This window comes from Nomia melanderi, chromosome 2 (assembly GCF_051020985.1).
Source record: "Nomia melanderi isolate GNS246 chromosome 2, iyNomMela1, whole genome shotgun sequence".
In the NCBI taxonomy this organism is placed as follows: Eukaryota; Metazoa; Arthropoda; class Insecta; order Hymenoptera; family Halictidae; genus Nomia; species Nomia melanderi.
In genome coordinates, this window is record NC_135000.1 from 7,062,076 (window position 1) to 7,083,827 (window position 21,752).

The following is a 21,752-nucleotide window of genomic DNA, read 5'->3' on the forward strand; positions in this document are numbered from 1 at the left end:
GCAAGGCTCTTGAAAGTAGCTGGCAGTCGGCAACCCCTTGGTAAAAGTTTGAAAGGGAAAGTCCCGGGTATCGCGTCCATATCGAATGGCCGGCCAGGAAACACAATACAGAATTTCTTGAAAAGTGGATCAGAATTGGAGAGATCGTGAAAGTATTAATCAGATATGCGGGAACTACTTAGCGGTCGATAGCGATATACCCAGTTATTCTGTTCCACAAACGTAATCTCGCTTTTTAACGGGCCGCGCTAATTTACCCGGGCAATAGTGCTTGCTGGCCGTCCCTTGTGTGTGCAATTACTGATGGGTATTACAATTCCTGGATTACCGCTCGCAATTAGAGTCTAACGTTTTAATTAATCGCATGCATATAGAATTGTTGCCACTTGATATGGATCAATTTAATCACAGAGTTTCGCCGCGGACAAACGTTGCTGCCCGCCGGAAATGCCTTCTTCTCCGCCAGTAATTTGTTTCTTAAACTGTCCGAACCGCAAATTATTATTAGTCGCGATCTCGTTTCACTCTTCTCGGCGTTCGCCAGCTCGCTAATCCACGTCACAATTCACTTTTCATTCGATTATTTCGTAGTCGGTTTATATGCCAGTTTAACACTGTTTTAACGGGAAGTTTTGAGAGGGGCTTGTTATAATTAGATTGCGCGCGTTTACTCGTTCTTCGTTTGATTGAGAACATTTTCATTGGGTCCCCATTGACTTTTTGAGACTTCTGTCTTGCTGCGATCGATATTTTCTTCGCGTAATTTGGGAAACAGAGTTTTAGAGAAACTGACCGTCAAAATAGAAATTATGATTTCTTAATCATACATTTTTCTACTTAACAATTTACTTTTTATTGTTTTATTCAATCACTTATTTTGTATTTACTTTATATAATTATTTATTATCATCTGATTTATTATATACAAATTGTACATTCACTTCTCAATCATATCACAACGAAAATTATTCACACAACAAATCCATCAAAAAACCATTCGAATAAAACTACCGTAAATTCTGCCACGAACAAGAATTAAATCCCTTATATTCAGAAGACACCGGCAGCTGCCATTTAATCACCGTAATCCGCTGAATGCGCCCGCGTCCCTGAAAAAGGCTGCAATTTAAATTAATTGCAATTTCTACGACGGTAAATAAAAATCGCGAAAAAGTATTTGCGCCGAACAAGCGGGAGGCAGCGAAGAAAAAGAATATTTTAGGACATAAGGGGTTAAATATATTCCCATGCAAATGGTGCCAGCGTTTTCGAGGTTCTCTTAACCCGTGGCTTGTTTGATCTGTTATAAATAGGTGCCCCCAACCGAGAAAGTTCTGTCCGACACGTACAACTGCACGCTGGGGCCACCGTGGGTGAACGTCACGCTTTCGAAGATGTATAAAAACGAGAAGAAGCTGCTATACCCTGTGAACGTCGGCCGGAACATAGCCCGAGAGTCGGCGCCCACGTTCTACGTATTCGCCAGCGACATAGAGCTCTATCCTAATCCAAACTTGCCCGCCAAGTTCCTCGAGATGATCAGGAGAAGAGACCAGCCGGCCCTTTACAAGCCGAACCCGAAAGTTTTTGTACTGTCCATATTCGAAGTGGACGAGAAGAGCCAGCCGCCGAATAATAAAACGCATTTAGTGAGTCCCGTGATGCTCCCCAAGTGATGCTTCTGCTGTATGGTTTTAACCCTTTGCACTGGAGAAATGATTGTCAGTCACCGTTTGATCCGATATAACACAATTATGAAGTCCTGCGTGTAATATTAACCCTTTGCACTCGAGAGACTCTCAGTCACCGTTTGCTTTGATATACTAAAATTATAAAGTCTTATATACAGTATTAAGCTTTGAGTAATTTATAAGTATGTGGCATATTGAAATAATTACTTTGTTTCTTAACTTATGTATGTTCCCTCGCTAAGTTTGTTTCAGAGAGTGTCTATAACTTATTGAAAAATGTTGAATATTTCTAATGAAAGATTTCCGAGTGCAAAGGGTTAATATAATATATAATATAATATATAATATATAATATATAATATTAACCCTTTTCACTGGAGAAGTGATTGTCAGCCATTTAACATAATCCAGAAAAATTATGAAATCTGATATTCAGTGTGAAATTTATATAAGTTTTCTATCTTCTATATCTGATATTCAGTGTGAGATTTATATAAGTTTTCTTTGTATTAGTTATGAGAAATATTGTTGAATGCGAAGGGTTAAGCTTTGTATAATGTAGATATATGAAATATTGGGAAAATAGCTTTGTTTCTGGTATAATGTATGTTTCCTCATTGATTGATTTCGAAGAATGTCTCATTGGAAAATGTTAGGTATCTTTAGTGAAAGATTATAGTGCAAAGGGTTAATTGTGAAGTATTCACTATTGAAGCATAATTACTTTTAGAATGAAAAAAACGAATACCTTTCTTCTCAACTAGTTTATAATTTTTATTTATTAATATCTTACCTTATAATGCAGAGTACTTTAAAAGAAGTAATACATCATACAAAGAAAAAAGTATCCACCCAATTACTCTGACATGTTCAGTAAAAAAATTGGGTCAGAGTCAATATGTCAAGCTTGGTCTATATTCCTCTTCAGTTACACGGTCATTAGAGTTCAGAAGTATCACCCAGATTCCTGTTAAGAACGTCACTAATTATAAGATGGAAAGAAATCAGATGAGTGTCGTGGCAGAAGGTTCGTTCACGCTTGACATTTCTGCAACGTGAGCCTGACGGCAATTAAATACAGGCAAAATAGTACTGCGGCGGTCGCAGACTATCCGACAACGCGTTAAATGGCATGAACGCGAGGGTCGTTTAATCAATGGCGCTTCCTTTGACCGTGGACTTCGATATAGTCAATCAGTAGCGTCGCTAGCCCGCCATTGGTCGCGCTTCTATAAAATACTAAATTTAATTCTGCCACTGATAAATTCTGTTATTCAGTTTCATTAAATTTTTTTCATCTGCGATACCGCACGCAATTATGCTTCATCATAGTGATACACACGTTCATTAAGCTAGAATGTAACTGGAACTATTTTTGCATGATCCTCTTCCTGTTCGTTCCAGGCTCAAATGCTGAAGGCTGGCACAGCCATTCCCTTTCACAAGAAGCTGTGCTCTGGCTGCCATAACGTTCCTCGCAGCAAAGAATGGCAGGAGGCACCAGAGACCGAGGACCTTCACGTGTTTCACGTCGGTAAAAGGACAGGTAGCTTCGTTCACTGGGAGCCGATTTTCATCGGGACCAATAACGATCCTCTGTACGATGAGAGGCTCAGCTGGGAAGGGAAAAGCGATAAAATGACACAGGTTAGGGCTAAGTGTTCTTGGATCTTCTAATTCAACACTATATGTATCATAACATTAAACAGTGATAACATTGATAATTAATACTCTAGCATTACTAAGGATTACACAACTTATTAACAAAAGACTTAGGATCAGAAGAATCGAATAACTTCTAATTAATTACATTACCTAAATATCAGACATCAGACCCAGCAGATGGAAAATCACCCATTCCTGATTCCTTCTTTCCACGATTATTAAAAACATAGCAGAGGCTTTTCTGTGAGTTATCAAAGAAATTGATTTGGCAATATGCAAAATGAATTATGAATCAATTAAAGTCTCAATAGAACTCTTGGAGTTTCTATAGAGAAACTTCAAAAGGTCAATTTCAGTGCTCGGCAGTTCTAGTGATAAGGGTTGCTTTCATCCATTCATCTGCGCTCATTTTGTTCCAGGGTTACGCGCTGTGCGTTCTCGACTACGACTTCCTCATCCTGGACAACGCGTTCCTGGTCCATCGTCCAGGCATCAAGATCTTCAAGAAAGACCCCCACCGGGAGATGCTCACAGCGAAGACGAATGCGCTGATCAAGAAGATCATTGTACCGGAACTGAAGATCCTTTATGGAACGCGGAAGGGCTGCGCTGTGTAGCCCGTGGAGATCCGAGCACGACGCGTGCTCCACAGGTATCCTTCGATGAAACGGCACCGCCTTAGACCATCTCCGACAACTGGAATGCTCAAGGCGCGGCGTAAGACGAATGGGACTGGCTGCGAGTTCCTTCTGGTCACGCACGTCTACCAGAACGGTGTTCGCGCGCCTGCAATGAGCCTTATCGAGGCCGAAGAGAACTTGAAGAGCGTTCATTGTGATTCCTAGACATTGCCCTGACAATGCCAATTGAACGGTGCCGAAACTGTGATCCTGCCGGTCTCATCCGGCTACGTGGATCCTCATTGTCTCAGCAGAAATCGTTAGTTCCTGAAACGCGTTGCGCATCGTCCCCTCCCGCCCCAGATTCTTCATCGTTGACTTCTCTTCGTAGTACAAAAGTGTGATGGCAGCGTAAAGACAATGAAAATAAGGTGGCCGGGCCCTGATCGATGCATAGACTCATTGTTTCTGTGGTGCGCGAGTGCGGAGATGTTCTTCAAGGGTATCACCCGCACCGAGAAAGGTTCTTACCCCATATTTTTCAGCACAGACGTATCGGGAAAATATGATTGTACATATGATAGTGTTTAAAATAGTGCCTCGCGTGTACAGCGTTGTACGCCTGCAAGGTTTCTTTTTGTGGTTTTCGGTGATCACATTTCCTCCCATTCCGCGTTGCGCATTTCTTTCCTTTTGTACCAATAGATGGAGACGTGAATCGACAAAATGGCGCGCACTGGTCAGGGTTAGTTTGGAGCGTGATGGGTGGCAAAAATAAAGGAAATGTAGATTGATTATTTGCGAGAATTGTCATTTGGAAGGAGAACGTTTTATTCTGCGAAATTCTTTGGCGGTTAGCTGTGTCCATAATTTGGCTCCAATGGTAATTGGAAACTTACCTAGATGTATTACTTACCCCACTGCCATGTTTCTATTCTCCAGTGGATAATAGCATAATTTCTTCTGATTTCGCTGCAACCCGATGCATTTATCCGTTCGTATGCAAAACCAAATGCATCCAAGAGTACATTGCGTGTGAATAAGACGAACGTTTGCATAGCTCACACGCAAAAGTCATCCTGGATTTACCCAGTATTTTTAATTTCCATTCTCGACAAGCACGGTCAACAAATCAAACAGAAAGACAGGAATATTTTACTCGCGAAGACTGAGGAACGTTTGATAACCGTTCAACTAGGACACTCATCCTATGAATCTCCGATTATTGAACATCCAGTCATTAGTTGTTTAACAGTCCTTTGATTAGCGTAACCGGTTAAGTTTATTCACAACATTTCTTTGCATATTTCTTGTTTATCCCTGACGAAGAGAATCGATGCTTCCGACGGTAATGACTCGCGATGATTGTAAATGGTCACTTGTCATGGTTGGAATCGGTCAGGTCAAAAGAATCTCATACTTGGAATCTTGAAAAACGCCGATCACTTCACATCGTTCTCTATGAGATCACGGTAAAGCATAATAACTCATAATAAAGTACACTATGTCCTAATTATTTTCACTGAATCATGCGTGGAACACGTTTGAATGTTGCTATCAAGACAGGGCTAAAGCGAATGGTTTATTATGCAATTTCGTGTGTCATATGATGAACTTGTCTTTAAGAATCTCGAATCGTGTATGAAAAATTGTAAATATATAAATAACACACACTCGTAGGTGGTAAGTAAGTGCGTAAGTACGACGTAACTGATACTAATTTTACACGGATTAATTAGGAACCGAAGTGAGTTCCGACTTGCAACAGCAAACGTGCCATCGTAGAGTTTTCAATACCCATTGGAACAATGAGTATCGAACAGGCTACGATGGTAGACGAGTGAGATAACTAAAGACGCGTGTGTCTGACAACGCTGAGTACTCTAATGTGTCCAAGAATCATGTAACTTTAATTTCGGTAGCGCTAGGCAGACTATTGATTCACAAAGTTCCCTCGCCAACAAGCGCCATTATTCGGTTAATCGAATGTACAACACCGATTTGAAATTTTACAAGTACTCCCGACGTGTGTGACACACAATGCACAGATTTATAAGTGTAACAACCCCCCCCCCCGTGTTATCATAGCGTTTTTTATCGCCGCCACGAATAATTTCAAAGGCTATAGAAATATGTGTACATTGTCGCGATACCAATAAGACTTGGAAAGCATAACGAGAGTCAGAGACGCGTCGAGAACGATTGAGAGGGTACTTTGATAAATACCGATACTGACTCGATTTTTGTGTGATAATCTTAGGGCACAAACTAATTGTTACTTCTGTAATTCTGCTTTACACTAGCGCATAACAATTCTTTCATGGATACGTGTTGCATTGTAATCATTAATATGTAGATATTGTTGAAGCATCCGAAAGATAACAAGACAGACGTGACTCGTTGACAATATATTGAGTTGAGAAGATCTTCAGTTTAGAAAGCATTTTCTAATTGTGATAGGAACAATAAGTTCAGAGGAATGAAATTTTTCAAGTGGCAAGGAGGAGAGATACTTTCTCGCGTGAAAGTTGGGCGTAGCGTTGTTGCGATCATTTCTTTTCCTTTGAGGTGGAATTCTCTGACAGTGTAAGTTCCTTTCGTCGTCTTGCCATCCCCTTTTTATTTTACTGGGGCTGTGCAACCGTGTGTAATGATTGCTGGTAAATAATAATGTGTATTCTGTGCCTTAACGTCTTTGTCTCAATGTGTATGCGTGCAAGGATTCGAATGTTTGATCGGAGTGCATGCTGAGAAGAGTTAATCAATAATAATCAGTACATTGAAAGGTGCAATAAATCTCTGAGGAGGTCAGCGTTGCAAAAAATGAATTACATTGTTGACGTGACAGATTTTTGATTGCGTACACCATACATAGTTTACGTGGAAACTTGAGTTGTCATTCTGAGGGGAGCAGAAATGTATTCAGGAGTTATATAAGTCGTTCAATAAGAGCTTAAGTCACACATCTTCTTACGTTACCTTAACACTGTAATTCATTTTTTCAATAAAATATTTTCCACTGATTTACAACCTCTCAAGATTCATATTTATTATTGCGAATGGCCCGTTAATGAATTTATTGTACAGATCAGGTTTATCTATGATACGCTTTTTGTAATGACAAGGAAAACGTGGAGAAGTCTTTCAAATAGCTGGAAAAATTTACCCTGTTGTTACACTGGAATCTCTTATTAGTAACTTATATTTCCAATGAATTTCGTTATTCGTGTACACTGAATTTTTCTCTTTCTCGACTGAGCACTTTGGCTCGAGCAAAGTGCTAGACTGGAAAATAATTATAGCATTTCTATAGGAAACAATAAGTAAACTGGTTACGCGTTGCGATTGTAGTTATTGTACATATTGAATAAGTAACGATAAGGATTTTCTGTTGCTAACAGGTGTTATTCAATACAATACAATGTATTCTTATATATTCTCAGGCCCTCTCTGATAATTCGTAAGCTAAGCAATTAATTTTTCATTCAGTCTCTTCGAGAAAGTTACTGACCTCGTGAAAGTGAATCAAAATTTTTTGCCCTACTCATGAAGTTACATTCACATTGTTAACGCAAATAAGGGTGCGAGTAAACGTGAAATTTAATAAGTTACCCGTGTGTGGTCGTCGAATAAAATTTTTATAAATGTATAGAATATTCTATGTGATCAGAGAACACAAAACAGGCTATTGACAAACAGGCGGAAACACTTTATGTTTGATCGTATATAGAAAATATACACAGTAACAAATCAAATCTCTCAATGAAACATTCTACCACTTTCTGCATTGATATTTACATTAACTGTGGTTCATCGTGGACAGGTGATTGTTTCAACAAGAAGAAAGTATCTATTACCGGTATAAATTAAAAGTCGATATTTAGCGTGTACATTGATTACATGTAAAATAACGTTTCCCTTTCTTAGGAAAAAGATTCTGGGTAATCTTGTATCTTCGAGGGTGTGTGTATATGAATTAAGTATACTTGTGCAAATGCCTGTAAGTTATATTTACCCGTCGCATAAAAAAAGGAAACTGACCTAACTCTATCTCTGTACATATGTAAAATTGTATTTTTCCAAATAACAGGATAGAAATATAAGAATCGTTTAAGTAACCTTTCACAGATTCATTCCCTGAACGTCGTTCAAGTTCAAGACGTTTACCTCTGTTTCCTAAATTATCGACTAGGCATGACGTTTCCATAATCCCTTTAAGCTAATCCGTAATAACAAGAATTTACGGATACCGGGAATCCCCTGATAGCTCAATAGAAATTCTCAGGGTGGGGGTAATCATCATAAAAATAAATGAAACGACCAACGAAAGGCTTCGTATATTTCACTTTATTTAATTAAAATATACAGATTTGAAACGTGATCACACATTTGTTCGAGTTCGCCTCCTTCGACCCTATTTCTTAACCTGAGATAAACCACTATAAATTTTTTGTCGCTCACTACAATGTTTTCCCTGTGATAAATTTTCTTTATTCTCTCTTTCTTTTCACTTCGTCGGTTCTCAGAAAATACTTGGGTTTTCTTCGTGTCCCCCGTTCAACGAATATTAAATCTACAACCGCAACCAGACGGATCCCGTTCGTCCCCTCTGTTAGTCGTTCTCTCTTCTTCTATAATGTAACATCGTTTTCTTCCTCCTCGTGTATATAAATAAACGCTAACAAAGATTTTCTTTAATTCCGTTAATTTGTCTCCTACGAGCGCAATCGTTCTACGTTTTTCTCTTCTACACGTATATAGACCATTTACAATATATACGTGTTTTTCTTTCCTTTTTACATATATGTATGTATGTATGCATGTATATATATACATATATATATATATGCGTTCTATATGGTGTACATATATATGGTATATATGTATATATTTACAAACATACTTTATATATTTATATGTATATACAGTGCCAATTGTATCGCATGCACCAAGAAGAGGATATAAGTTTCTTATAGTCGCTTATATTACTAATATATTTTAATCTATGAAGACATGTAACACTGATTCCCTATTAAAATTAATTAAATATATTTAGTTCGGTTGTTCTCTCTGTTGTAACAGTGAAAAAGGTGTTTGTGTCTTCTTGGTCCATGGTATATGAATACACTTTATACATATACATATATATATATATGTATATATATATATATACATTTAATAAATGGTAACTATTGTAGGCACGTGTCGTTATTCATTATCATACATAATCATAATCATCCGTCTCTCTACGTCTTTGATATAATTTATATTCATTCCCTTTCGCACTCTGTCTACAATGAAACGTAAAAATATAAAAATATCAGTAAACTTATATAAATGTACGCTCTTTAAAGTATACTTCGCTCCATCCGCTTGTTCCAAATAATCTATGGACACAGTAAATTTCCTCACAGCGCTAACTTCGCCTCTATAAAAGCATTCGCGTCGTTCTACTAATAATCATCGTTAATCAAAGAGACTGCATTAAAATTCATGAAATCACGTTGGTAAAAATTCATGATCAATGATCAACAGGTTGCCGTAAAACGCGTAGGTCGCAGATACAAAATTTACTGTCTCCCACGGATCATTCTTCATTATCTCTAACACGTATTTAACAAAACATTCGGCCTAAATTTGTCTTCAAGTACATTCTGCACCACACGGTGCCGACTAATTCGCGGACTCGTTTAAATTATCTTATGTTAATACTACTAGTTGAAAAATCGTTGTCCTAAAAGAAGAAAAGTGAGAGAGGGGTTGTCAGGGCGAGAAGAAAACCAATAGGGCGAGTTTCTACATAATTAACGGTCTAAGCATTGATTATCGAACAATTAGCATTTTGATCACTATGTTGTGTTGATGTTTCTTTTTTTTTCCCCTTTTAAGCGCGCACTTGTTCTGTACATATTATAAACAGACGAACTTGTCAATCATTTGAATTTATTTATCAACCATTTCTTTAAATTTCTCTAAATATAAATCTAAACTTTGTATCGCATAATAGACAGTCGTTTCGTTGCCTCGCATACCGAGCGGCCGCTGTTCCAAGATTCACCGCCGTTAATGTTAAAACGAAGAATTAAATGCTTCGCGATGGTAGCAAAAATTATGTGTCATCACCAAGTCGTTTATAATAGCGAAATACCTACTTGGACTTTGTGCTGTCTCTCTTCGTATAAATTGACATATAAAAAATTTCTCGTGACTCAAAGCGGATCCCCAATGGCCACTCTGTACCGAGCCAAAGCAGATCAGTGATTACGTTTACCTACGTGCTAAATATTTTAACATTTCTTTAATCTTAATCGTAAGCGAACCTGTATCTTTTTAATCGTTTTTTCTTCATTTTTCGCTTAACGACATTTAATTCCCTTCGAAATCAGTTCCTTGCTGAAGACTGCAACACTTATACAGAGGAATCAGTGGGGAAAAAGATAATTTCTACAAATATACATATATGCTCTATCTCTCTCGCGTTCGCTCGCTCGCTTTCTTAGATACAGTCATTCTTTTTTCTTTTGCTACTTCTCAGATTATCACACGTTTTTTATACATACGTTCATGTACTTTCTTGAATTTATTTTTCTGCGATTAACACCTTTATAAGCTAGTCAAACCTTAGAAAGCAGTGAAAAAGAGAAAAAAAAAGGAAGATGAAAAGAAACAAAATGTAAGGAGTCTTTAACGTTCGGCTACCTCGCGAAACGGACGCCATTTTAGAAGCCACAGTAGTTGAGATAAAGTTCAGTGTCGAATACCGAGTGTGATTTAAATAAAACGTTCACTTTGTAAACAGCAGTAGTCGATCAATTGAAAATCAGAACCGTATAAAATTAAAACTGCAATTACACTGTAAAGTGAAAACAAGATTACCAACAACAGTGAAATATTTCGGTGCTTGAAATTCCACGTTTATTTCAACGTACAATTTCCCTTGGCGTGAATATTACTGTTAGTCATTTTTCAAACGTAACATGAAAAACAGTCTGAATGATTCTTTCGTTGCCCAGTTGAATAGTTAAAAAGAAACAGTCAAAAAGAAAGGTGTCAGAGCTGTGATAAAAACAGTGAACGACTGAATATTTTTAACGAATCGATTGGTCCATCAAACGCGACCTACGTATCACCGAAACGTTTGAAAACTTGTTGGGACATGATCTCTTCTGATGCGCCAAAACATGCGCTATACACGTTCCCCGATAAAAATGCAACAGTACATAAATAGAATATCTGAACTAGCGTATCTTCTGCAGAGATAGAAAGCAATATGTGACTAATGAAAAAAAAAGGAAAAAAAAAAGAAAGAAAGAAAACAATAAGGGTAGGAGACAGTACCCTGTGTACAGAAACAACATAATAAACGCTTGTTGTTCTACCTTACTTCGCAAGGCGCTTAATGCGAGATCGCGTGCTCAGTGACCTGGCACTCGGATTATACGGCGATTTTACTCTTTTAGCCATTCCAGAACTAGAATTACATCCGGTACCCGTCGGGCTAATCGTAGAGCAGGTCCCGTTCCCAGTATTGCTACTGTTCTGTTTAATACTGGTCGACAAGGATGACGATCTAACTCTACTAGACTGCAGGAATCCATTACCACTAGACTGCTTCAGTTTACTCGGCAAAGAGAGTCGGTTTTGTTGTTTCACTAGACTGTACTGATGTATGTCTACATTACGCGAGCGTAATGTTTTTACAGGTGTAGCGGCGATAGTGTCTGACCTAAAAGAATACGTAAAACGTTTAAACGTAAGCTAGAATTCCCTTCGCGTGTGGGATCTATGTTATCAATTCTGGTTGATAAATACCTGAGCCAACGTTGCGGCACGGTTGTGCTATCCGATGAACCTATAATAGACATTGTTCGATTTATTCTCCTCTCACTGCAACCGTTTGACCGGTTATTCCTTCCCTGGTCCCACTCGCGTGCACCGAGACTAGCAGCCCACAATTGCTTCAACAGGCCTTTGATAGATGATGGTCTTCGGATAGACTTGACCGGCGTAACCTTTTTACCCAGGTTTCTTTGGAAGGTATTTAAAGGAGACAATCTGTCCTGTATAGGTACAGTAGTGGCATTCCCCGGGGAACGGGAAATGTTAGACTCGGCGTTAGGCCAATTCAGACTACCAGCGGCATCCTTGGTGGTCTGGTTCGCCGGGTCGTTTTCGTCAACAGGGTTCGGTCTGTCCTCTGATCGCGTTCTTCTCTTAATACAAGGTTCCTGTAATATGCATGCCTCTTCCACTGTATTAACTACACTTTGCGATATTGCACTATGTCTTCGTTTAGTTGCGATAGCACTACCAGTTGTTTTACTTGTAGAGTTTCTAACACCTTCTTCCACTGTGTTCCCAGTTACAGACACTTTTGTACTACGCGGTTTAAACCTCGAATTCACGTATGTTTTAGTCTCCACAGAGGTTGTCTCCACTAGAGTGTTCCGTGAGTGTGCATTTAAACTGTGCCTTCTCCTCCTTCTAGCGACTTCCGTTCTCGAGCTGGAGAACAAGGCCTGCTGCTTATGACGCGAACCGTTTAAAATGTTACCCGTTACTTTATTTTCGTCGGTGGTTGCGCTCTCCGCCGCAACCCCGTTGCTCTTCTCCGTGGTACCACCGCTGTTAGCGGGAGAACATACGTCGTCACCCTCACCAGAAAATGCACTTTGGTGTATCACATTTGAGTCATCAGCCTGGTTGTTTTCTGTGTTCTCTTCTGCGGTAGGCGTCTGCGACTTCGAGACGTCCTGTTGAAGCGGCGGATCGGCTGCTTCCGGTTGTTTCTCTGTTGCGTTTGTATGTTCTTCGTCTGGCTTGTCGATTTTCTCCGGAGGAGTTGGTTCTATTTCTTTATTACCTACGTTTAGATTCTTTTCTACTATTTCATGGGATATCGTTTCTGTGACTTTAACGCTTTCTTCTATGACCATGTCCTCGACACCTGTGTGCGTTGTCTCATCCAACTGATGACTCGTTTCAAGGGTCTCTTCGATCCTCTCCTCGGGCAGAACCTTTTCTGTTCTTGGTCCCTCTCTGTTTTCCTCGATTCTGTTAAAGAACTCTGGTTTCTGTACATTGATATTATGGTTTGCCATTAAAGGAGGCCTTGGTACGCTTAGAGATCCAGGATTATAAGCAGGTTTGTCCAAATTTTCGGTAGAGAGTGCAGTTGGAGGTGTGTGTACACTGTGATGAGCCATAACACATTCTTTCTGGCTCAACAACACCTTTACAAACAATGAAATTTATTTGTTAAAGTAAGTCTAAATTTCTTCATTTTATAATTGTTCAGAGAAACTAATTAAAACACAAACCTCGCTTCGGGATGGTCCTGGGGGATCTAACATCAATGTTACAACGCTAGTATTATCAGCACGCAATCTCCTAAGTGACCACCTTTCTAATGCTTTATCCACTAGACTTTTTGAAGGATTAATCCATAGTTGAACATTATCAGATTGCTGTAGGGAACAATAGTGAATGTATTGTAATATGTTAATGGTATACATTACATCTAATAATATTAGAAATTTGTTGAATCGTACCCCATTACACATTTGCTGGGAAGCAATAAGATGTTTTTCATTGTGCCTATCTGCAGCCTGAACAATAGCTACTGCTGCTTGCGGTGTTAACATGTTCCACAACCCATCTGTTCCAAATATAAGGCAACGGTGTGATTCAACGTCAATTGCAACAACTTTAACATCCGGTTCAGGCGACACAACAAATGTATCTAATTCAGAATTATAGCTCCAAAGGTCACCTATAATATACAAAACATCCAATGAGTCCAGAACCTCTACAGAACTGAGAGTTTTATCTTATCGTTACAAAAACATACCTAAAGACCTAGCAACAGCAAGAAACGGTATTTCATCAATGTGAGTCGACCTCCGAACTGGCCCTTTGTGTCCTATACGAGGTCTGTTCCACACAACTCTTGGAACACCGGATTTGCTGACTACTTTCCCACCGGACTCTCGTATCCTCATCATCTCGGGTCCACTCTCAGGCTTGTGATCTTTGGTCAATGCCTTAGCTCGCCACTGCGGATCACCACCCACTTGATACCCCAATATTATTGCAGAATCACCGACATGGCCGATATAAATCTTTCCCTTGCGAATGAACGCTATGCTAGCGGTGGTCCCAGCCGTAGATGGTAATCCAGATGCGGTTCTTGGCCATTTGTCTGTCGCAAAAGTAGATTCCCGTGAATAAATACTCCCATCGAGGATACTCTCCAAGAATCATCTCCACGGTGTGTCCAGTCACGCGAACGTTACATCGAGACCAGAATAACCATGTACACAACATCTTTTCTTTCAACTACTTTTTCATCAAATTCGATCTTTCAGGTTAGTTCAGATTACATAACCTAAATTCTAACCTAATCAGGCGCAGGTGGTGGGGGAAATACGCGGGACAATGACAGAAATTCCGGAGGAAATCATCGACACGGCACATTTCTCGGCGGATAAGTCCGTAACGAGTCCGGGGCCGAGAGGAATCCCATGGTACAAGGAAAAAACTGAACAGGAAGTAGCAAGCGGGGTCCTCTTACCAAGCTCCCGCCACATCGCGTAGTGCGTGTTCACGTATCCGTCCCGGATCGCGCGTAGCACGTCCTCGTCGCGGTCCGACCAGAAGTTCTTTTGCTTGACGATCACGTTCATCAGATGCTCTTTCGCGAATGTGGCCGCCTCGCCGCCCCCGTGGCCGTCGAATATCCCGAAGAACGCGTACTCCAGGTCTTTGTCATCCGTCGTAGACTGAAAGGCCACGCTGAACATGTCCTCCATGTACTTACGACCGCCCTGATTACAGTGTCCGGTCACTCTTAGGTTAACCCCAATACTCAACGGCATGATGGAATCACGCCGGTGACACGGGTACGCGGCAACTGAACCGAGAGTCTCTGCTTCTTAGTTTGCAACGCAATGGCCCGACACGTACACCGGAACGGAAGCCTCGTATTTACTGGGCAAGTCCGCCGCGCTAAGCTCGAGGGACGCACACACACTTGGAACGATCATGGCCCCACACACCACAATGACGTTGGCTACGCGCAACGGAGCAGGGCAGGAGGGGACGTCCCCTCTATGATTTCACCGTCACCACGAGCCCCGGGTACCCACGTTCGAGCAGCGTTTCTCGAGAATCTTCAAACGGAAGATTTTCGAGCTAGCGGGTAAGGCCTCCTTCACACCACTGCGTTTTTCCTCGGCCCAACCTGGCCGGCCCGTTAAGGCCCCGGTCACACGGGCGTTCAGGCGACGTGATAGCCTAACTTGTCGACAGATTCGTATCCTTTCGGACCCAAAATTTTCATACGATCACAAAATGCTATTCATTTATTTTATCTTATTTATTTATTTACTTTTTTTTATCTTTTTTCTTTCTTTTTTTACTTTTTACAGAGGCTGCAGTCGTGACAGGATTGTATTTCATTTTTAGATAGACACGTTTACAAGTGAGCCGAGCAGACCGGAGTTTTATGCCTTTATTCAGTGTTTCTATTTCGGACAAAATGGCGTGCGTTTAACGAACGTCAACGAGGATTTCGATTAAGTACGAGTGAGAAATGTTGTTCGTCGAGGAAAGGTACTTTTTCATTTAATACGGGATCGCGGGTTGCAGTGGATTTGAATTTTTCTAGAACTCGAACGAGAATTTTCACGTTTATGCGGGAATATTATTTGTTTGTGTTTGAATAAATTTCGTTGCTCGTATAAATCGCCCGCCGTACTAATTACGAACGAGGCTCCGTCGCGAACGACTTTGAAAGTGTTTTGGAGTTTCTTTTCTCGACGAGTTAGGTTTCGGGAGCATTTCGCTACCGAGGAAAGGGGAATTGAGGGAAAATTCAATTTTTCTGCCGGGGCCGAGAATCGGCGCGCCATTGCAATTATCGGACAACTTCAAATTATATATACATACATATATATTATATTATAAAATGGCGGCTTCTTTAATAGCGCATTAAATTTGAAATGAATCTAATAATTCATTCGAATTTTTTAGATCACTGTCGCTTCGATTCTTTTATTCTGGGATAGGTTTTATTATACAACATAGTTATTATAATAATGATTTATTGAAATTCTTTCAAATCACTTTTCATACAGAAGTATAATGACTTTCATTAAAATTCTTACTGTTACTTTTCAATATTAAGATACTCAATATTATAACAATATTTGTAAACAGAAAGTGGAATGTACTTAAGGTCGAACTTAACGTGGGAAAATGTCACCGTTAGAGGGACTATTTACATTGGCTTCCAGACTATAAGCTAATAAAGTAATAAACGGTCCAACCAAGACAATCGGATAGCAGAGGTGCTTAATAATTTTTTAAATCGTTTTTACAACCTCCGTGCACCGGTTAAGTCTTGGTTCATAATAGCCGGGTTCGTAGAGGCCAATGGAAGACTTGTTCGGACATGCCGATGATTCATCGGATCAGACGTCTCAGTCAGCAGTGGGACATCGATGGACGAGCACGTGTGGTTGTAAGATTTTATTGTTTGCCCAAGTAGATCACGGATGTTTACGCAAATTCGTATTTCCATCGAGCAGCTTATACATGGCACCAGTCTGAAATCGTGTTTTCCATTTTCGTGCATTCGTCAGTCATCGAGAACCATAGTCCACCCCGTTATTTATATTACAACAATCATTGTGATATATTCCTTTAATTTCAAAGACAAAAAACAAACTCGCAAATACTTTAAACACAGTTCATCGCGAAACGGTAACAATATTCCACGGTGAAAAAGAATTCTAAAAGTCATCGTGTACAAGAAACAAGATTGTTCCAAACTCGTGAAAATCTTATTTCTAAAACCTCAACAATATTCCTAAAAATCAATAATACTCCAGTTAAATTTCCAACATTCGTTTAACAATTGGTGTCATATTTTCCTACATTCAGAACATTTGAACCACCCACGGGAGAACCCCATAGATTACCAAAGTGGCTTAGTAACATTGTGAACATCTCGTGATAAAACATTCGACAACCTCAACGACAGACATCCTGCGTACACTGAAAAATTCCAAATCCCATCGAAACACCTCGAAACCAGTGTGGACGCTGCGACTCACTGAACCGTCGCCGAAGCTCCAGTGTGAAGGGAGCTTAAACGCGCTTTTCCGTACCCTTTTTCTGATCCAGGAACGCCTCTGGTGGCACTACCACATCCGAACGCGTCCCTTGGAATCAAACAGTGTTCCCTCAGAGGATCATATTAATACCTGAAAAATCCCAGTAACCTGTCGCACGCGTTTCGAATAAATTCCCGCGCGAAGGTATCCCCCACGCGCGTGGGAGTATCAGTAACCAAGCGTTATCTGCTCGATAAGCAGCGAGAACGTTGCTCGTAAGTATTCCCAGCGGCAGCCTATTTTCGTTATTCCCGTTCCAATAACGAGCCACGGATATATACGTCCCGTCGACGATCAGTGATTTCGATGATGATTTGTCGTTAGGATCTCCTGTACGGAAAGCTGCACGGAATTTCCAAAAACTCGCCGTAAACAGCACGGTAACATTACCTGGGTATATCACGCTCACCGATTCGCACGACCACACGCGTGCACCGTATCGCGTTGGCCCCTCCCCCTCCGCCCCTCGCGGCGCCGAAGCACCGTCCCCCACCACCGTGGAAACTTTTACCCAGTCCCCTGGCCCCCCGCTGCCACGCCGCTGACAACAGGCAGCCTATCAATGTGGCTGCTATTCATACCGCGCATCTCGGCTCACGCAGCCGCGCTGTTGCCACGTCCCCGCCGCTCGGTAGGTACTTTCTTGTCCAGCTCTCGGTTCGATCTCACCTTTGCGAAATTCTCGGGTGCCTTCTTTTCCTACATTCGATTCTACCCTCAATTCATTCGAAGATAATATGGGATTTGTATGAAATAGCTTGGGAATAATTGATTAAATTTAACTTTCGTTTTGGAACTGCAGCAATTTGATTAACATTTACTAAGTATTTTCTTTAACTCTTCCTTTATTACAATATACAATCCTTAAACTTATCAGTGCTCCCAGTTTATAAGAAAGATACATTTTAACCCTTTGCGGACGAAGATTCGAAATAGACAAAATCAATCACTTGAACAAAAAATAGGAAACTACGTACCGAACTCTTGACGTTTCAGTAACCGAATCATTCGTTTGCTATTCGGTGCTCCAAATATGAAAATTCGTCCGCAAAGGGTTAAAATAAAAATTCTCTGGACCCCCACTAATTTATCTACGAGCCGCCACTGTGCTATTCCTGTTTCTTTCGTTCGCCAACAGTGGCGTAGAAATTTCAGCGTGACTCGCGCGGGAGTGTAGGCAGCAGTCGAACGAGGCATAAAGCAAACAGTCTGTTTTGTTGGCCGCAGTTATCTCTCCGAGAGCAAAACACGGGGCACGTGTTTGAACTTGTTCGCCGGACGATCCGACAACGCCGCCGCTCGTTCAAAATAGCACTCCCAGCTGGCGGCTTTCGCTTATCGCCCGATAGGTTCCCGGCTCGAACGGGATCGCTCGATCACGCCGAGAATTCGATCCGATCGGCATGCTTCTCCGAATGAGAGATTCGATCGAGGAAATCGCGGGTTTTTCGTCGGCCGAGACACGGTACCGTTCGACACGGTCGATATTACGTGTCGCACCGGTTGCATCATCGGCATGAAAAGATGGCCGTTCCGTTCCGCGGACGCGCGTTACGCGACACTGCGCGAGTCAGCCCTTGAACTATTTTCTGCCCGACGCTGTCGTCCGCGTTGGCGGTAAGAACAATTATGCAAAAGATTCTAGCGGGTTTTCTTCGACCTGCTTTCGCGATCGGACACCCGTTATATAAAGAGAATAAAGGTTCGGACGGGAATCGAAAATTCGGATGGATTCCCGACGGCGGAACGACGGCTCGCCTGCCATCTACCGTTCGGTTAACGGAGTTCAGCCTCGAGGTCGACGATTGAAATAAGTCTGGGAGTAATTAGATTTTTTTGTGAATTTTGAATTTGATTGGGTCGTTTGGGATTGATAGGAGAATCGAGGTAATGGTAATTGTTAATTTATTGTTTTTATTTTTAATTTATTGGGTTTTATCCTTTTGGAGTGTATTTAGTTATAAATGTAAATACGTAATGAATTTATTTTGTTGTAGGAATTAGTGGGGCGAGGATGAAAATTGGGATTGAGCATGGACCGTGTCACTGAGTAGATGACATAGGAATTTCGACCGCAGGATTCCCGTGAGTCAGGCACAGTCAGACGTCACGCTTCTCTGAAGCAAGTCTGAGCAGGTTCAGTCGTGTCCGTGCCCGCTTGGTTTTTGACCGGTCGGTGTTACCAAGTGGCCCCTTGCAGGCTGCAATCCGGATGGTTTATTTGCAAATTCGTATTGTACTGTCTATGTACATATGGGTATCAGGGGGATTGTTTCTAAACACAATTGATTTCATGCTTGATTCTTTGAGAATTTAAATTAACATTAACTTTAAATTGTGGTAATTTGTTAACCAGGGATTATTATTAATGAATTATTATTTTTATAAAGTATATGTATACGGTATGTAAATAATATATGGATGGTTTGCATAGATACGCAAGGGTGGAAAGAAGAGGAATTTGTAATGGGAAATTAGAAGAAATTAATGAAGAGGGAATTTAATATTCGATGACGCCATCTGTGGTACGATGTACAAGTTGCAAAGATAAACAATAGAATTATGTAAGACAATAGATGTTGCATGGAATGCTTACGGTATTTTTTATTGTTCTGAATTACTGTAGTATTGTGTATTAAACTGTAAACTGTTTTGGTGAACTACTTTAGAATAAATAGATAGTTAATGTTATGCATATGAAGAATTAAATTATAAAAAATATGAATCGCGTATTATTGTATTGAAAAATTGTGTTATATTTCTTAATCGCTTCAAAAGTAAATGTAAACGAATTTTATATTAATTTAATGTACATATATATTTGAATAAACAGAATAGAAATTAGAAAACATTAGCTAAATTGTTTTTCCTGCCCCTTTATATAAATATTATCCATGGTATTTACTATAAAAACAACATAATAATCCTTCGTTCATACAATTTTCAATAAAATTAGTTTTCACACAAGAATATTACTTTCTACTTTAGATACAATTAAAAACCCGTAAGTACATAAGTAAGAATCATTAACCAAAGTCATTTCATTCTAAACTGTTGACCTGAGTAGATCAAATTCTTGATAACGCTCTCAATTTCATTTATTGAGTCAATTCCTTGCCGATCTTCTCAAATAAATATTGATCTCTACTCTTTTATGTCCTAATTGTTGCTGCAACGCATTAATATGAACAATAAATTGTTTATTATCCACTTTAAATTTTGTATTCCTCTCCATTTTTAATTTCAAAATTATTGTTTTCTTTTGTCAAATATAAACTACATTCTATATATATATACAAACTACACCGACATAAAAAATAAATAACAATAACACAATTAAATACTATGTTCAACGGATTTAAAAGTGAAATCGTGCACGCGTAATGCTGGTTACAAGTGGTAAGGGGCATCACGCAAACGTGAAAGCGGCCGTTAGAGCGAAGGTGATTTCTAGAGGACAACGTCGAGCATTTTCCCTATACCAGCAACCAGTAAAACAAGGCCAGAGAGACTGTGCGACAAGGGGAGAGACAGGATCCCCATTGCCACCAACTTCCAGGAAGCATTTCATCAGTCCCTGGTACCTACGCGTGAAACATAATCATCTAAGAGGTATCGGAGAAGGATGTACCTATGAGTACCTTGAAGCGCGAAAGAAACAGTAAATTTGATGGCGCCATCTATGACAGTATGTTCCAAACTGCTAGCCAATTGGTAAGTAACTATCTGAACGCTAGATGTCGCCACAACATCACATATCTCTGTCCTTCTCATATATATAACTCAAGAATCTATCTATCCTTGTCTTCCTTAACCTAGGATTTCTAGCGCTATCTATGTGGAGAACGACCAAACTTTTGGCCAAATAATACAAGTTCGTATCCACTAGATGGCACTATCAACATAACTATTCTTATCCTTCTCACTCCAATCAGTCTGTCCTTGTCTTTTATTACGTTAGAATGGTTGGTGCCATCTATTGTGAGAATACTGAAACTTCTAGCCAAATAGTACAAGATCGTATCCGCTAGATGGCACCACCAAGGTAACTAATCTTATCCTACTCACTCCAATCAGTCCGTCCTTGTCTTTTGTTACGTTGGAATGGGTGGTGCCATCTATTGGGAGAATACTGAAACTTCTAGCCAAATAGTACAAGATCGTATCCGCTAGATGGCACCACCAAGGTAACTAATCTTATCCTTCTCACTCCAATCAGTCCGTCCTTGTCTTTTGTTACGTTGGAATGGGTGGTGCCATCTATTGGGAGAATACTGAAACTTCTAGCCAAATAGTACAAAGTCGTATCCGCTAGATGGCACCACCAAGGTAACTAATCTTATCCTTCTCACTCCAATCAGTCCGTCCTTGTCTTTTGTTACGTTGGAATGGGTGGTGCCATCTATTGGGAGAATACTGAAACTTCTAGCTAAATAGTACAAAGTCGTATCCGCTAGATGGCACCACCAAGGTAACTTTTCTTATCCTTCTCACTCCAATCAGTCTGTCCTTGTCTTTTGTTACGTTGGAATGGGTGGTGCCTTCTATTGTGAGAATACTGAAACTTCTAGCCAAATAGTACAAGGTCGTAGCCGCTA

General features: G+C 40.2%; 2 protein-coding genes and 1 long non-coding RNA gene across 10 annotated transcripts in view; 2 read left to right on the forward strand and 1 right to left on the reverse strand.

Moving 5' to 3' along the window:
• The window catches only part of LOC116424570 (beta-1,4-glucuronyltransferase 1), a 47,574-nt gene extending 40,908 nt beyond the window's left edge, over positions 1 to 6,666 (forward strand). For all 5 annotated transcript variants that reach the window (XM_076364760.1, XM_076364759.1, XM_031971575.2 and 2 more), the window contains 3 exons: positions 1,314 to 1,649; positions 3,096 to 3,338; positions 3,776 to 6,666. In XM_076364760.1, coding sequence (XP_076220875.1) covers positions 1,314 to 1,649; positions 3,096 to 3,338; positions 3,776 to 3,973 — 777 coding nt within the window. In that variant the 3' untranslated portion in view covers positions 3,974 to 6,666. The remainder of the gene's footprint in view (positions 1 to 1,313; positions 1,650 to 3,095; positions 3,339 to 3,775) is intronic.
• A 1,642-nt stretch (positions 6,667 to 8,308) lies between these two features.
• On the reverse strand, positions 8,309 to 14,853 carry Pp2C1 (protein phosphatase 2C). 2 transcript variants are annotated; one of them, XR_012998038.1, is made up of 7 exons: positions 14,550 to 14,853; positions 13,827 to 14,177; positions 13,528 to 13,748; positions 13,297 to 13,443; positions 11,789 to 13,209; positions 10,906 to 11,702; positions 8,309 to 10,829 (listed from the first exon to the last, which is right to left on the reverse strand). XR_012998038.1 is itself a non-coding variant. In XM_076364758.1 (6 exons), exons 1-6 carry the CDS (start codon positions 14,851 to 14,853, stop codon positions 11,357 to 11,359), a joined length of 2,790 nt encoding a protein of 929 aa, XP_076220873.1. In that variant the 3' UTR covers positions 8,309 to 11,356. The 2 variants fall into 2 exon arrangements, 1 of the variants encoding a protein (XP_076220873.1); XM_076364758.1 differs by having other exon boundaries at positions 8,309 to 11,702.
• A 173-nt stretch (positions 14,854 to 15,026) lies between these two features.
• Positions 15,027 to 19,984, forward strand: LOC143174243 (uncharacterized). Of its 3 annotated transcripts, none has more exons than XR_012998041.1 (5): positions 15,027 to 15,176; positions 15,406 to 17,369; positions 17,479 to 19,041; positions 19,152 to 19,494; positions 19,589 to 19,984. It is a non-coding gene; the product is annotated as an uncharacterized LOC143174243 (long non-coding RNA). The 3 variants fall into 3 exon arrangements; XR_012998040.1 differs by having other exon boundaries at positions 15,406 to 15,589; positions 16,196 to 17,369; positions 19,152 to 19,984; XR_012998039.1 differs by having other exon boundaries at positions 19,152 to 19,984.
• Positions 19,985 to 21,752: the final 1,768 nt, after the last annotated feature.

Bases quoted from the DNA above. Each gene is read 5' to 3' on its own strand.
- Pp2C1 (XM_076364758.1), bottom strand. From the start codon at position 14,853: ATGCCGTTGAGTATTGGGGTTAACCTAAGAGTGACCGGACACTGTAAT. The intron at 14,178-14,549 runs GTAAGAGGACCC...CTTTTGCGACAG, and splicing joins CGCGATGTGGCGGGAGCTTG to ACAAATGGCCAAGAACCGCA. The intron at 11,703-11,788 runs GTATTTATCAAC...GTATTCTTTTAG, and splicing joins GTGCCGCAACGTTGGCTCAG to GTCAGACACTATCGCCGCTA.